The 15,706-nt window shown below is 43.9% G+C and overlaps 1 protein-coding gene across 10 annotated transcripts in view; it reads right to left on the bottom strand.

Moving 5' to 3' along the window:
• Sbno1 (strawberry notch homolog 1) overlaps positions 1-12,332 on the bottom strand; it is a 62,815-nt gene extending 50,483 nt beyond the window's left edge. For 3 of the 10 annotated variants that reach the window (XM_031337936.1, XM_031337938.1, XM_031337935.1), the window contains exons 1-3: positions 11,807-12,103; positions 2,345-2,473; positions 1,382-1,486 (exon numbers count right to left, since the gene is read on the bottom strand). In XM_031337936.1, coding sequence (XP_031193796.1) covers positions 1,382-1,486; positions 2,345-2,473 — 234 coding nt within the window. In that variant the 5' untranslated portion in view covers positions 11,807-12,103. Of the gene's footprint in view, positions 1-1,381; positions 1,487-2,344; positions 2,474-11,806; positions 12,105-12,205 lie in introns of those variants that run through there. The other 7 variants (XM_031337940.1, XM_031337939.1, XM_031337943.1 and 4 more) reach the window with 5 other exon arrangements.
• Positions 12,333-15,706: the final 3,374 nt, after the last annotated feature.

Genomic DNA, 15,706 nt, shown 5'->3' on the forward strand with positions numbered 1-15,706 from the left:
AGACAGGGTTTCTCTGTGTAGCCCTGGCTGTCCTGGAACTCACTCTGTAGACCAGGCTGGCCTCGACAGGTTTGTGGTTTTAACATTGTATTTCTTTCTTTTCTTTTTAAAGATTTATTTATTTTATATATGTGAGTACACTGTAGCTGTCTTCAGACACACCATAAGAGGGCATCAGATCCCATTATAGATGGTTGTGAACCACCATGTGGTTGCTTAGAATTGAACTTGGGACCTCCGTAAGAGCAGCCAGTGTTCTTAACTGCTGGGCCATCTCTCTAGCCCCTGCACTTCTTTTTTAATTAAAAAAAGCATTTAATTTTCTCCACAAATTGATTTTCCTAAGGAGGCAAATGTGTAGAAATCAGAGGACATCTTAAGGAGTTCAGTTCTTTCCTACCTCATGGCTCCCAGGAGTCAAAGTTGGATCCTGAAGTACAACTGTGCCTTTACATCTAACCAACAGAAGGATGGCCAGGATCACTTCTATTCAATGCTGTTTGCTATCATAGAGCTTACATTAAATTTTAGAACCTAAAATCACGAGGATAACGTAGCCAGGTGAACTCCAAGTACTAGGTGGTTACTATCAACACTCTCGGACAACCACGCACCTTTGGTGTTGTTAGGGAGGAGATCAAGTGAAAAGAAAATAGGGAGGAGCAAAGACAAGGCAAAGCTGAGCACGGTAACTCAGGACTGTGAGCTACTCTTGGCAAGGAGACAAAGAGCACAAGCTAAGCTCAAGGCCAGCTTATCCTACACAGACCCTATTTCAAAATAAAGAAATGCATGGGTAAATAAGTAAGAAAGAAGCCAATTTGAAAATGCAAGTTTGTGGCGTTAAGGTCACTGAGCATTTCTGCATACCACTGGTATAAGTGTTCTTACAGTGGCGGGCTCATCCAAGAACCTACCACCTCCAAGGGAAGTATTCTAGCACTAAGCTAGAGCCCTTGTCCCTTTACTTACTCTTTCATTAAAAATATTCTAGACTGCTATTTACCATTTTTAAACTAACAATAAAAATTGACAAATTAAAAAAAAAATTGACAAATTTTAACCAGTGCAACCAGTAATTTTAGATCCCTTGGATTCTGTCAATATTGGTTATACTTGAGGTAAGAGTAAAAGAACTACATGTAAAGCATAACTAGTCACATAAAAGTTATAGCATAACCACCAATAAAAGCCAAGGCATTGAAAATGAACATTTACATTCATCCTTTATTTCAACCTTAAAATTTTTTTTAATTACAATACACTATTATCCTCTGCTATTAGGGAGATCAAGGATAGCCAGGGCTAAGAATCTTATATTTATATTTTTGCTACCAGTCTAAACTATTTTAGAATAATAGCAAACCTCTAAGGCTCTTACCCTCACATTTAACAGTGCGGGAGTAGACATCGTCTCTGGTTCTTGTTTGACAGGAACTGCTGCTTCTGTCTCCAAACCTAGTTCTAATGCACTAAGTGGCACCGACTGCAGACAAAGTAACAAAGAAAAGGACAGACAGCAATGAAGTCTGTTTCAAGAACAAGAGTTACATTTATTTTATTAAAAACCAAAAACTGCAGTACTAGGTTCTACTTCAGTGGTAGAGCACTTGCACAGTCTGCAGAATCCTTGCTCAGACCCCAGAACCATACACAAAGTCAAGCTTTACAATCAAACAGAAGGCCACAGTAGCTCACTCCTTTAATGCCAGCACTCTTGAGGTAGAAGCAGGCTAGATCTCTGAGTTGGAGGCTAGCCTGATCTACAGAGTGAGTTCCATGTCAGCCAAAGCTATACAAAGAAACCCTGTCTGGAGGGAAAAAAGGGGGGGAAAGAAGAGGAAGAAGAAGAAGAGGAGAGAATATAGTCAAACAGAATGTGCAATCACTACACCTATTATAACAGACTAATCTTGGTCAGCATAAAATCTCCACAAAGCTAAACTAGTATCAGAACATTTGCTTTTAGCAAATGTAAATAGAAGTCACAAAAAAGGTCTCAATAAAGACCAAAAGCAGATGGGCAGTGGTGGCGCACACCTTTAATCCCAGCACTTGGGGGGCAGAGGCTGGCAGATTTCTGAGTTCGAGGCCAGCCTGGTCTACAGAGTAAGTTGCAGGACAGCCAGGGCTACTCAGAAATCCACCTGCCTCTGCCTCCCAAGTGCTGGGATTAAAGGCATGCGCCACCACCGCCCGGCAGCAGTAAAGTTCTTGCCTAGCAAGCACAAGTCCCTACATTCAATTCCCAACACCATAAACAGAAAAAAATTACTAGTGTTACTAATAAATAACAATGGAAATTGCAAATTAAGAATTTCTGGAAGATTTGAAAAACTGTTACCTGTTGAACTGAAGGGGGAGTAGGGGTGGTAAGGCTAGCATCTCCACCGTCAACATCAAAGAGGTCATTCGGACTAATCCCACTCTCGCTCAAGGCAGCAAGCAGTAAATCTTGCCCTGGTTCCACCATCTTTAGAAAAAAGTGAAAATTATTAACTCACTTCTAAACACAAATAATCAAACATTTTCTACTAGAGCTGTTCATTCAGTACTTATGAAGAACCTGCTATATGTGAGAAAAAAATAAAAGAGAAAGTCTTTGACCGTGGAAAACTCACATTAAAATGAGAGGACACATAAGCACAACTAAGAGTATATATCCAAAACACTATGAGAATGACCATGGTAGCTCATTCCTTTAATCCCAGCACTTACTAAGCAGAGGCAGACTTATATCTGTGAGTCTGAGGCCCGCCTGGTCTACATAGTGAGTTCCAGAACAGCCAGGGCGCTATGAGTTCTAAGAAGGCAAAAGTGAACTGTGCACAGCTACCCAGGTAGATGACAACACTGAGTTCAGGGGAGGAAGTAGCCCGAAAGACAAGTGTCTTCTAAACACTCCATTCCAATAGGACCACCAGGGGGCCATAAGTGAACAAGTTATGTATGATCTATGGCCTCATTCATGCTTCTACACTGATGCAGGCCACTACAGGATTTTCAGATACAGGACAGCTTGGCGTATTAGTTTCTGATTTAGAAAGATTACTGACACCAGTATAAAAACAAACTGAGAGGAGCTGGAGTAAAGCAGACACAGGAAGACTTCCACTGCAACAGGCATAAGTGCTACAGTGGCAGGGCCAGGAGAGATGACTCAGTGGTTAAGAGCACTGGCTGCTCTTCCATAAGTCCTGAGTTCAATTCCCAACAACCACATGGTGGCTCACAACCATCTGTAATGGAATCCCTGATGCTCTCTTCTGTTGTGTCTCAAGACAGTAACAGTGTACTCAAATACATAAATGAATCTTTAAAAAAAAGTACAGTGGTTGGGAGAAAGAAGACAAATGTGTTCCCAAGGTATTTAGCAAAGAAACTCTATAGGTTTAAAATTAAAACTTAGGGTCTGGAAAGATGGCTCTAGGATTAAGAGTACTTGCTACTCTTCTAAAGAACCTAGGTGGTGGTGCACACCTTTAATTCCAGCACTTGGGAGGCAGAGGCAGGCAGATTTCTGAGTTCGAGGTCAGTCTGGTCTAGAGTGAGTTCCAGGACAGCCAGGGCTATACAGAGAAACCCTGTCTCAAAAAACAAACAGAAAAAAAAGAACCTAGGTTCAGTTCCTAACACCCTAGGTTCAATTCCTAACACTGTTCCCAACCATCTGTATCTCAATTATAGAGGATCCACTACCCTCTACTGGCTTCCTGGAGCAAGGCACCAACATACATGCAAGCAAAACCCATACCCATAAATTAATTTTAATTATTTTAAATATCTCCAATTTAAATTTTTCTAAATTACATGTACATTATTGTGAGCAGTTTTTCCCAAGAAACACATTTGTGCTATATAAAAAATATACCTTAGCTATGTGATGCAATGATGCATCCATGACATTTCACAAAAAGAGTTAGCAAAGAGCCACAGACACAACTTAATATACAGAAACTCAAGAGAAGTCTTCTGCTCTACCCAAGTCACACTATCTGTGGGTCATTTAGATGGCAGTTCTAACAAACACGAATATCAGGTGGATATCCTGACTGCAACTGAAGGCAGAACCAGGTAGAAAAGGATGGAGGACAGATCAGTCAGTCTTCTATGAAAATTCCAGAGAAAAGAAAGGAAGTCTGAGACAGAAAATCATCGTGGGCAGGAAGAAAGAAAGGTAACTAAAGTCAGTGTGGGTACTGCCCCAACCTGCCACAGTCAGGCTTTTCACACAGCACAGCACCTCAGCTCACAGCAATCTGTGCAGCAGGTCATGCATCCTCAAAGTTAGAGCTCAAGTTTACATAGACAAAGTGGTCCGAGATTAGACTCCAGAACAGCACAAATTCCCAAAGCTCACACGGGTGTTCTTTCCAGCTAGGAGAAAGAAACTGACACCAAATTTTAATGTTCTGCCTTGGAATAAATGCTAGACACTCAGACTAAAATGGAAAGAAGGATTCCAGTTTAAGGGGAAGCTGAGGTAAAAGTGAGCCGGAGACCAAGCCAGAATAGCCTGTACAACCATAACCTGGCTCAAAATAAGAGGTAACTAGGGCTGCAGAGATAGCCCAGAGGTTGAGAACTTGTTGCTCTTGCAGAGGACCAAGGTTTGGTTCTCAGTAGCCACATAGGGCTAGGATTAAAGGCCTGAACTACCATCCCAACCTCACCAAGCTTTTTTTTTCTTTTTTTGTTTTGTTTTTTTGCTTGTTTTTGTTTTGTTTTTTGAGACAGGGTATCTAAATGTAGCCCTGGCTGTCCTGGAACTCTGTAGACCAGGCTGGCCTCGAAGTCAGAATCCGCCTGCTTCTGTCCACCAAGTGCTGGGATTAAAGGCATGTGCCACCATTGCCCGGCTTCACTAAACTTTTTAAGTGCTTTTTTGTTTGTTTGTTTTATTTTGTTTTGTTTTTCAAAACATTATTTCTCTGTGTAACAGAGCCCTAGTAGCTGTCCTGGACTCCCTTTATAGACCAGGCCGGCCTCAAAGTAACAGAGATACTGAGTCCTAGGATCAAAGGCATGTGCCACTATGCTCTGGCCTCCAAATGATTTCTTTAAAATGAACATTAAAAGCACAAAAATATGGAAGGGAAGAATGTTTTGATAGTCATACAATACATAATGCCCAGAGAGCCATAAAGCACTAGATCAACATACATCTCAACCTGTACTTCAGAGGTAAAGGTTCTTTAGGCATTCCAAAGGTTCTGTGTGTATCAAAAACAAACATAGGAATCAGGTGGTGGTGATGCACGGCTTTAGTCCCAGCACTAAGGAGGCAGAGGCAGGTGGATCTCTGAGTTCGAGACCAGCCTGGTCTATGGAGTAATAAGTTCCAGGACAGCCAGGACTACATAGAGAAACCCTGCCTCAAACCTCCCACTCTTCTCCCCAAAAAACACACTTTTACCTGCCAACATTAAGAATTGAGGATAAAGCTCAGAGATGATGCCTAGCATACATAAATAAGGCCCAACAATTAAAAAAAAAAACCAACAAAATACAAAGTAACATGTGAGACTCTCTGACCTCACTAGAAATTTTTAGTATGATTTGAACAGTTGATACATCTTTTTCATATAGAGGATCAATCTATGGAGCTTTCCTGGCAGGGGGGCACACATTTTCCTAATCATTCTCTTAGGCAGGAAGTAAGAGAACAAGACAGAACACTTACTGCATTTTCTAACAGCATTAAGCAATTAATCACATTCCCATATGAAACTCACAGAATTTCAGTGATGGAGAAAGCCCTTAAAAGTTGCACAGGCCAACCTCCTGGTTTTATAAAAGCTGTTTAATCTCAAGGGGGAAAACATTTCGCAATATAAATCCAAACCACAGTTACATGTAGGGAACTGACACTGTGACTTCCAAGGAGTTTACTCCTCAATTCAAAGGGACATATGCCATGCAGCAATCTAACAAGCCCAAAAATTAACCCACAGAAATGTCAATTGCAAATGAACATCAAAATGCTTCACTTTTGCCAGGGATACACAGAGAAACCCTATCTTGAAAAACAATGCCGGGCAGTGGTGGCACATGCCTTAAATCCCAGCACTTGGGAACCACAGGCAGGTGGATTTCTGAGTTCGAGGCCAGCCTGGTCTACAGAGTGAGTTCCAGGACAGCCAGGGCTACACAGAGAAACCCTGTCTCGAAAAACCAAAAAAAAAAAAAAAAAAGAAGTTCTACTTCTATGTAAAGCACATTTCAAAGCATTCATAGAGAGGCTGATATAAGGAGAGTATGTAGAAGTTATAGACTACTTTGGCAGGGAATCCTGAGAAGCAATGTCACCCAAAAGAGCAGAAGTTAGAGCACCCACTAGACACCAACACTGACCCTTATCAGCATGGACAAGACAGAGACCTAGAGCTCTATAGAGCTCTAAGCAGATACAAGGATATCATCTGTGAGTCGAGGGCACGGGAAGCAGCTGAGGCACTCCAGAGGCAGAAACAGAACAAAAATACTGTGCACATCACCTACTAGTGCTGTAATACAAGTAAGAAAACCAAGACTGGCCGGGCAGTGGTGGTACACGCCTTTAATCCCAGCACTTGGGAGGCAGAGGCGGACGGATTTCTGAGTTCGAGGCCAGCCTGGTCTACAGAGTGAATTCAAGGACAGCCAGAGCTACAGAGAAACCCTGTCTTGAAGGAAAAAAAAAAAAGATTTATTTATTTATTATATGTAAGTACACTGTGGCTGTCTTCAGACACACCAGAGGGCATCAGATCTCACTAGGGACGGTCGTGAGTCACCATGTGGTTGCTGGGATTTGAACTCAGGACCTTCAGAAGAGCAGTCAGTGCTCTTAACCACTGAGCCATCTCTCTAGCCCACCCCCCCCAAATTAAAAGTATTTATGTGTGATAACCGGGATAGGGAGCAAGGCATATGAGGAAGGACAACTTTTTGGAGTCAGGTGTTACCTGTACAGTGTACATCAATTTCAGATGGTCAGGTTTTTCAGCAAGCGCATTTACTGAGCCTTCTCCCTGGCCCCTAACCATTATTTTGACAAACCTGAGAATACAGAAAGATCTCTTTTCTTTTGTATAACTGTCATACTGTTAAGACTCCCAGAATACAAGCTTTTAGTGACAGCAATCTATCCAATAATTCATTTTCAAATAGTTTTATAAGGGGCTGAAGAGCTGTCTGCATGATTAAAAGCACTCACTGCTCTTCCAGAGAACATGGATTTGGTTCCCAGCACCCACATGGTAGCTCACAACGATCTATAAATGCAGTTCAGGGGACCTAAATACCTCTTGCCTCCTAGAGCACCAAGCATGCATGTTAATACACATGTACACACACACACATACAAACACTGATATACATGACATAAAATTTAAAAAATTTATATATTTTAAAAATTAATCAGGAGGTGCAGTGAATGGAATGTAAGTGGATGAGTAAAAATAGATTAAATTAAAAAGATAGTTCTATAAAATACTAGTGAAGTGTCTCAAACCTAAGTTGTGTAGATAATCAGATGTAAAGGCAACTAGCAGTCATTTCCAAAAGTGCATAGATGCTATCATTTAGAAAGTATTTTTGCCTGAATGAAAAACAAAACAGGACTGGCAGGGCAGTGATTGCCTTTAGTCCCAACACTCAAAAGAGGCAGAGGCAGGAAGATTGCTTCAAGGCCATCCTGGTCTACAAAGTGAATTTTAAAATAGCTAGGGTTACATGAAAAAACCCTGTCTCAAAAATACAACAAAACAGGTAGTTTGTTTTTCCCCCTTATTCTTAAGTAGCATAGGGCCACCTAATATCATAGGCCTAGAACCCTAGCTGCTCAAGAGGCTGAGATAGATCAGAAATTCAAAGCCAGGCTGAACTACACAGGGTTCAGGCCAGCCTGCATAATTTAGTAAAAGCCTCTTTCAAAATAAAATTCCAAGACTCATCTTTGTCTTACACCTTTGAATCCCAACATTCTGGAAGCAGAGGCAGACAGATCTGAGTTTGAGGCTAGCCTAGGCTATCTACAGATTGAATTCAAGGACAGCCTGTCTTGAAAAAACAAAACAAAAAAACTCAACACCAGAACAGACTGAAGATTGACATTCAATTTAAGAATTTGAAGGAAACTGCTGCAACCCCAGCCCTTGCAAAGTGGGGGTAGAAGGATGAGATGTCAAAGGTAATATTCAACTAACTATGTAAGGAGTTCATGGCTAACCTGATGTATATGAATGACCCTGAAAAAACATCTTTGATCCCAGCACTCAGGCAGAGGCAAGTGGATCGCTTTGAGTTCGAGGCCAGCCTGGTCTACAAAGTAGTTCCAGGAGAGCCAGGCTGTTACAGAGAAACCTGTCTCAAACACACACACACACACACACACACACACACACACACACACACACACACACACATATGCACACACACAGAGACCCCTTTAACCCCAGCACTTGAGACATAGAGGTGGGCAGATAAATCTCTGAGTTACAAGCTAGCCTGGTCAACATAATGAGTTCTACAAAGGCCAAGGCTATATAGAGACCCCGTTTCCAAAACTTAAGGAAAAAAAATTGAATAAGAGAAAGCAAAAACTCATCACCACTACCTCAAATTCAGTTGAGCAGTTTTTTGAGGCAGGGTATCATTATGGCAGGGTGACCTTGAATCACTGACCCTGACCCCAGTGCTAAGATTACAGCCACACTGGCACATAAGTACTTTATGACTAGGCTTTTCTTTCCACCCTCAGCACAGCCCAAGAGTATCCTTATCACAGGAGGAGCTAAAGCCCAGAGAGAAGAATGTAACAAGGTAACAGGACACAAGCTTGGAGCCCAATGCCAAACTTCTACAATTCTACCTTCTTGCCCCAATAAGTGGCCTCCATATCCACAGGCGCCCCATCCAAAGTTAGATGGGGAAGTATGTGATTCCCACACATGTAAACTGAGGCCAGCTGGTCTACACAGGAACTTCAGGCCAGCCAAAGCTACATAATAAGACCTTGCCTCAAAAAAAAAAAAAAAAAAAAAAAAAAAAAAAGTTCCATCAGAAGAACTACATGAACTTGTAGACTGTTCACTGGGTGATCAGTGCCATTACCTCTTCACATAGCAACTCCTGTTAGGTTGTGTGAACAATCTGGAGATGAAGTGAGGAAGGGCCTACATTACATGTAAATGTAACATTATAATATAAAGAATTTAAACTCCTGTAGACTTTTGCTATTTTCCTGTGTCTTGAACCAATCCCCTAAAAGAGACTGTTTTTCATCTGCGGTTGACAATCTAACAAGGGACTCACTGTCAAAGTAGCTTACAGTATTTTATGGTAAGCATAATTAAATATTTCTGTATAGAACAGAAAACCATTCCAGAACACACAGGTGGAGAGAGCAAACATTTTATGAGACTTTTTTCTTTTATTCACTACATTAGGTCACAAACATTTTAGCCTAGAATGTAAAACATCTGAAAATAGTTTTCTAATTTATTTGTTATACCCCAACGAGTAAATTTATCTGATGTTTTGAACCACCTTATCTTCCTACTCTTCAAGAAACTCTCCATTGCTGGGCAGTAGTGGTGCACATCTCTGATTCCAGCACTCAGGAGGCAGAGGCCAGCTTAGTCTACGTAGTGAGTTCTGGGACAGCCAGAACTACATAGTGAAATCCTGTCTTGGAAAAAAACCTTGTAATTACATTCAGTGGAGGTGGGCCCTCAGTGCTATTGCCCCCTTGTATAGATAGATGTCTGAGGACAACTTGTGCCCTTTTCCACCATGTGAATCCCAGGGACCAAACTTAAGGTAGTCAGACTTAGTAGCAAGTGTCTTAGCCACCTATGCCATCTCAGTGGCCTTTTTAGATAAACTTTAATTTTAAGCAAGAAAGCTCAGGGCCTACTGTACCTCATTAGAGACTAGTTGGAAAGGGCAGACGTGTATTCTTGCCCTTGACAGGTGGCAAGACTCAACTCAAAGTTCAATTTAAACTATGAAAAGCACCAAAAACACATCTACACACAACTGAGTTCTTTGAAGCATATCTTTCTAAAGCACAAAAAAGACTGCACATGACAACAATGCAGGCCTATAATCTCATATCAGGGAGGCTATGACAAGAAGATCTTGAGTGGGAGGGCAGCCTGGCTACATAGTGAAATTTTTGACAGCCTCAAATACAAACACCCTCTGTCCCCCCCAAAAAAAGAATCACCAGTCTCCACATTGGCCATTTTTAAGTAGTAACATCAAAGAACTTAAGACATACAAAAGTGCAAACATAACATTCAAAAAAATAAACACAGGATTTATACAATTAAAATCAAGTTGGATGTAAAACTATGAAGGAAGTTAAACCGAATGAAGTTAAACTGCATGCAGAAGCCAGGAGAAAGAATTCTTCCCTGACTAGAAAATATCTGGAAAAAAAAAAAACCTTAGAAAAATAGAAATCAATATTCCTGTGCTATCAAAATTACTATCCAACTGAAGTCACCTCTGCAAATGCGATTTCATTCCAGAAATTCTTCATAAATGATGATTCTTTCCCCAATGCTTATGAAAATCAACCCTGACTTTGCGGCATTAAGACTGTTCATGGGTAGAACTATATGCAAATGCTAGTAAGATCTAGGGCACCCTGGATTTGACAGTTCGATGGACCATCCAGGAAGATTCTTTACAAGCCTTCTTCCACCCTTAAGTCCGGAGAATATGAATATTTTACTCCACATACGCGACAAACAATCGACGTTTAAAGGTCAAAGGGGACCTTTTATAACCTTCCCCCAACACGTGTTCAGCACAAACTTCCGGGTGCGGCTACAATTGGCTGAGCTATTCAATGGACTAAAAACGATGCTTTCTTGGGCTCTCATTCTATCTCCTAATCCCCCTAACCCCACCCCGCACAATTCTCAAACAGCGACTCCCCCTAAACAAAAGCCTCCCACAGTAAACAGAGCAAGCATAAAAAGATCTTTTTTAAACGAGAGCATCCAAGTTAGTGGTCCGCAAACATTAACCAAACAGAGGCACAAAGCGGGGATGGAAAGGGGAGGAGCTGGATGCCGGGGTCAGGACAGCAACAATCACACCGGTTTGGATGGTCGGGCAAATCCAAGGTTTCGGAGCGGTGGAGCCCATCCCACGCCACTCCCGGGAAAACACCAGCAGACACAGCATGAGAGGAACTTGGGTGTTCGCTACCTCCAACACTGCTAAGGTGAGCAAAAATGCCCAACCGCCATCGCCCTCTGCAAGGACTGAGCTCAGAGTCTGAAGGGTGCACTCACTCACTTCGGGGAATGCAACAGCAGCCCACCGCGGCGAGGCGTCAAGGTGTCCCCCCACGTGTCCCACGCACCCCACCCGCCGGTAAGCCGGGTCCAGGAAAGGTGTACCGGTGCCTCCCTCCCGCTCCTAGAACCGTGAGCAATGGGCCGGCCGGCGGAATCTAATAGGGTGTCCGCCTCGCCTTCGCCACACGTCCCGGGTCCGTGAGCGGAGAGGCGGCGAGGAAGGCGATTCCCGGTGGAGCCGGCCTCGTAGCTGCTGTCCGGCTCGGGAGAGCGGGACTCCCCGTCAGGGCCAGCGCTGTCTGCTTGAGAATGCCGGAACCAACGGGGCGGACAGTGGAATGAGACGGAGCGGCGGGCAAGGGAGGCGCGGACAAGCCATAAAGTGGCCGCCTCCCCCCCAACCCCCACGGCCGGCCCCACACGGACCCTTAGGAGCCGTGGTGGGAGTGGGAGGCTGTCCGGGAGGATGAGCGTAAGAGAAGAAAAGGGCTGAGGGAAGGACTTACTTTCCCCGCCGGACCCGACGAAAGGATAGCTTCTCCCGGTCCGTGGACGGGTGAGGAGCCGGAGGCGACAGGAGCGGAGGCGGAGGTGGCGGCGGCGGCGGCGGCAGAAGCGGCGTCTGGCTCTGCCTACCTCCCCGCCGCCATCTTGAAGCCCCTCCCCCCGACCCCCCGCCCCGCAGGAAGAGGGGGCGGGGCGACGGGTCAGGCGCCGCGCGCACACAGCCCGCGACACGCCCCACGTGACTTCCCCCGCACGGCCCCCCTCATCCCGTCCCCTCTCCGCCCCGCCTCCTTCTTAGATGAGGGAAGCGGATTCCCCCCCCAACACACCCCATCTTGACCTCCCCCTCCTCCTTCGCCACCCAAACCGGACTCGGCCGAGTCCCGCTAGCCCGGTACCAGAGATGGGATCCAAGGGAATTCCGGGACCCAAACGGTCCATTACCGCGGCTCTGGGGTGGGCGAAGGGTGAGGGGGCCGGGTTTCCGAGAAGGGGGAGGGGGCAAGGCAAAGGCGGCCTGGGACAGTCACGTGCCCGCCACTTCCGCCGCCGCTGGCCGAGACCTCGCGAGAATAACGTTTCCCCCCACCACCACCCCCTATCGGTTGTGTTCCGCGGGCTGTCGGGAAGAAGGTCCGCTTCTCTTGGGGTGCCACCAGGAGGTCAGCCTGGGAGCGTGCGCGCATGCGCCCCACACCTGCCGTCGTAGTCCGGCTTAGAAGGCCCAAAGCTATTTTCAGATTCTTGGAAATGGGTAGCTACGACCCCGTCGAGTCCTTGTGGGGTTTCTGTCACATGACGAACTCTTTACTGTGCATGTTAAAAAAAAAAATAGCATAATTGTTGCTTGTGAAGCCCCCTTGAGCTTTATTGAACTTTATTGACTCCGTGAGCTCCCGAGGTGGTCCACGATCCTTATCTCCAGCCGAATGGAGCTGGAGGATCGCAATTCTATTTTCTTTACGCTCGCCCAGACACCTGCACCCACCCTTGGTCTCCATTAACGACTGCTACATACCAAGGCTTCTTTTGCAGCTTCTCCCTTGTTTATTTTCATGTGTTATTATTAAGCGGCCTAACAGACTAAACACAAATTAACTTCTTGGTCCCTCTTTTGTAAAGTCATTCAGAGAATGTAGTTTGACGCCGTTACTTAGGAAATAGACGCTCCTGGACGATTGCTACTCCCGACTGGCTGTGCGTCTATTTTGCCCTGTGCTGAAAGTACACCGAACACAGTCGTTTTGACAAGTGAAGTGCAAGTGTGTAAACACAGCTGGGTGTGGTGGCTCAGGCCTTTAATCCCAGCGCTCAGAGGTGGGTTGATCTCCTGGGTTGACATCAACTAGGTCTACCGATGTAATTCCAGGACAGATAATACTATGCAGAGAAATCCTCTCCCCCCCCTCAAAAAAAAGTGAGAAGTCTTTCAGACAAATTATGAGCATGTGTTTGGTTTTCTGTTGCTATGACAGTTTATTTCATCTTACATTTTACAATCCATCATCGAGGCAGGCCAAGGCAGGAGTCTGGAATCAGGAACTGAATTATAGTGGAGTTGGGCTACTTCTGGCTTGCTTGCTCATAATACAGCCCAAGACCCCCAGTGGGCTGGCTCTCCTACAGCAATAGCAATTGAGAAAACTCCCCACAGATTGTCCTCATAGGTCAGGTTATTGGAGGCAGTTCCTCGTTTGAGAGTGCCCTTTTCTCAAGTATATCTAAATTTAATCAAGTTAACAAAACCATAACATTGGGAAAGTCAATATAGCAATAATAGTTATTCTGACTTACTATGCTTACATTTGTATTATAGTTGTAGGCTATTTTTTATTTTATTTTATTTTTGAGACTAGCTTTTCTCTGTAGTTCTGGCTGTCCTGGAACTTACTCTGTAGGCCAAGCTGGCCTTGAACCTAGAGGTCCACCTCTCTGCCTCCCAAATTCTGGGATTAAAAGCATGTACTACCATGCCCAGATAAGATTTATTATTTTTAATTATATTTATTGAGGGAGAAGTAATGTTTACAAGAGTGCAGGTACGCTAAGAGGAGCTGGAGCTGGAGTCACAGGTAATTGTGAGATGCCTGAAAAGTATACTAGGAATTAAACTCAGGTCCTCTGGAAAGACAGTATATGATTCTAACCACTGAGCCATAGGTCTCTTCAGTACCCCTCTTCTTACTTTTTGAGACAAATTCTCACTGGATTTGACAAGTTATTGTTGAATTCATTCTGTATCCTAGACTGGCCTCAAACTTGCAACTATCCTGCCTCAGCCTGCCAAGTGATTCTCCTTTTTATTTAAAGACAGAGTTTCAGTAATTTTCCCATGCTAACATTGAACTCAAGTTCAGGTAGGCTTTGAACTTGGAATCCTCGTACTCAAATCAGCTTACATAGCTGCAATGAGTAACAATCAAACCTGTCTCTGCACTTCTCCAGGTCAGCTATTTGGTTTGTGTATAAATGAGAATGTGTTCCAGAGTTCTTTCATTTCCAGTAATGTCTATCCAGTTCTTCCTATGTTGCTTCAAATGGCATAAGTACAATCCTTTTATGGTTGAATAGTATTTTTTTGTGTGTGTGGATATTGTCTAATATAGCCTTGATTGGTCTAAAACACTCCATGTAGCCATGAATGACCTTGAACTCTTTTTTTAAAAATATATCATTAGTTTTCTGTTCACTGGTATTTCACTTTCATATATATCTGTGTGGTGGTGTCAGATCCCCTCGAACTGGAGTTACAGACAGGTGTGAGCTGCTATGGGGTTGCTGAGAATTGAACCAGGGTCCTCTGGAAGAGCATCAAGTGCTCTTAATCCATCCCAATCTTGAACTCTTGATCTTCCTGCCTCTACCTCTCAAGTGGCTGAGATAGCACTTACTTGGCTACACCATGTTTTCATTGTCCATTCATCCACTGATGAAAGGTTAATTCCACATTTTGGCTTTACTGAACAGTACCCTAATAGGCATGCCAGTGCAGGTATCTCTCCAGACTTCAGTTACTTTGCTGGTTCTTTCCTCATGGGTTGCTAGGCGATAGGGTGATACTGTGTACTGACAATTTCTGAGAAATAAGGAAGTTTGGTTTCTTTAAAAAACACAGAAATAGCTGGGCAGTGGTGGCACAAGCCTTTAATCCCAGCACTTGGGAGGCAGAGAGGAGGATTTCTGAATTTGAGGCTTGCCCCTGGGCTACAGAGTAAGTTCCAGGACAGTCAGGGCTACACAGAGAAACCCTGTCTTGAAAAACCAATTAAAAAAAAAACAGAAATATAAGAATGTGCTTTTATTTTAATCCCAGGTATAGGGATGTGGGGCTGCCATCAGACTGTCCACAGCAGCTGATTATGATTTCTCTCATGCTCTAGCATAGGTGTGGTTTTGCCAACTCTAGAGACTTTCTGCAATTGTGTGATGTTTGGAATTCTGGGAACTTCTCAGAGAAAATATAAATAGTAGAGCCCTGACAGGTAGGGTGGGATGGATGTTGTATTTGTTGTTAGCAGTTGTGCTCAAAGAAGAAACAAAGGAAAGAAATTAGGTTCAGGGATCTTTCTCTTTCTTCCTCTCTCTCTCCCCTCTATTGTTCTTTCTCTCCTATTTAGTGATAGGGGGTGGAACCAGGGAATAAAGAGTGGGAAAAAGAAGGCCCACAAAGTAGCAAAGATCAGCTATAGTACTGTTTGTACTTTTTTGAAGTAACTCCATTCTTATGTGGACTCATATACTGTCTACCTTAATTTATATTCCCAACAACAGTGTATGAAACATTAGATTAGCCAGGCAATGGTGGCACACACCTTTAATCCCAGCACTTGAGAGGCAGGGGCAGGCAGATTTCTGAGTTTGAGGCCAGCCTGGTCTACAGAGTGAGTTCCAGGACAGCC

Source organism: Mastomys coucha, unplaced genomic scaffold, assembly GCF_008632895.1.
Source record: "Mastomys coucha isolate ucsf_1 unplaced genomic scaffold, UCSF_Mcou_1 pScaffold22, whole genome shotgun sequence".
NCBI classification, from domain to species: Eukaryota; Metazoa; Chordata; class Mammalia; order Rodentia; family Muridae; genus Mastomys; species Mastomys coucha.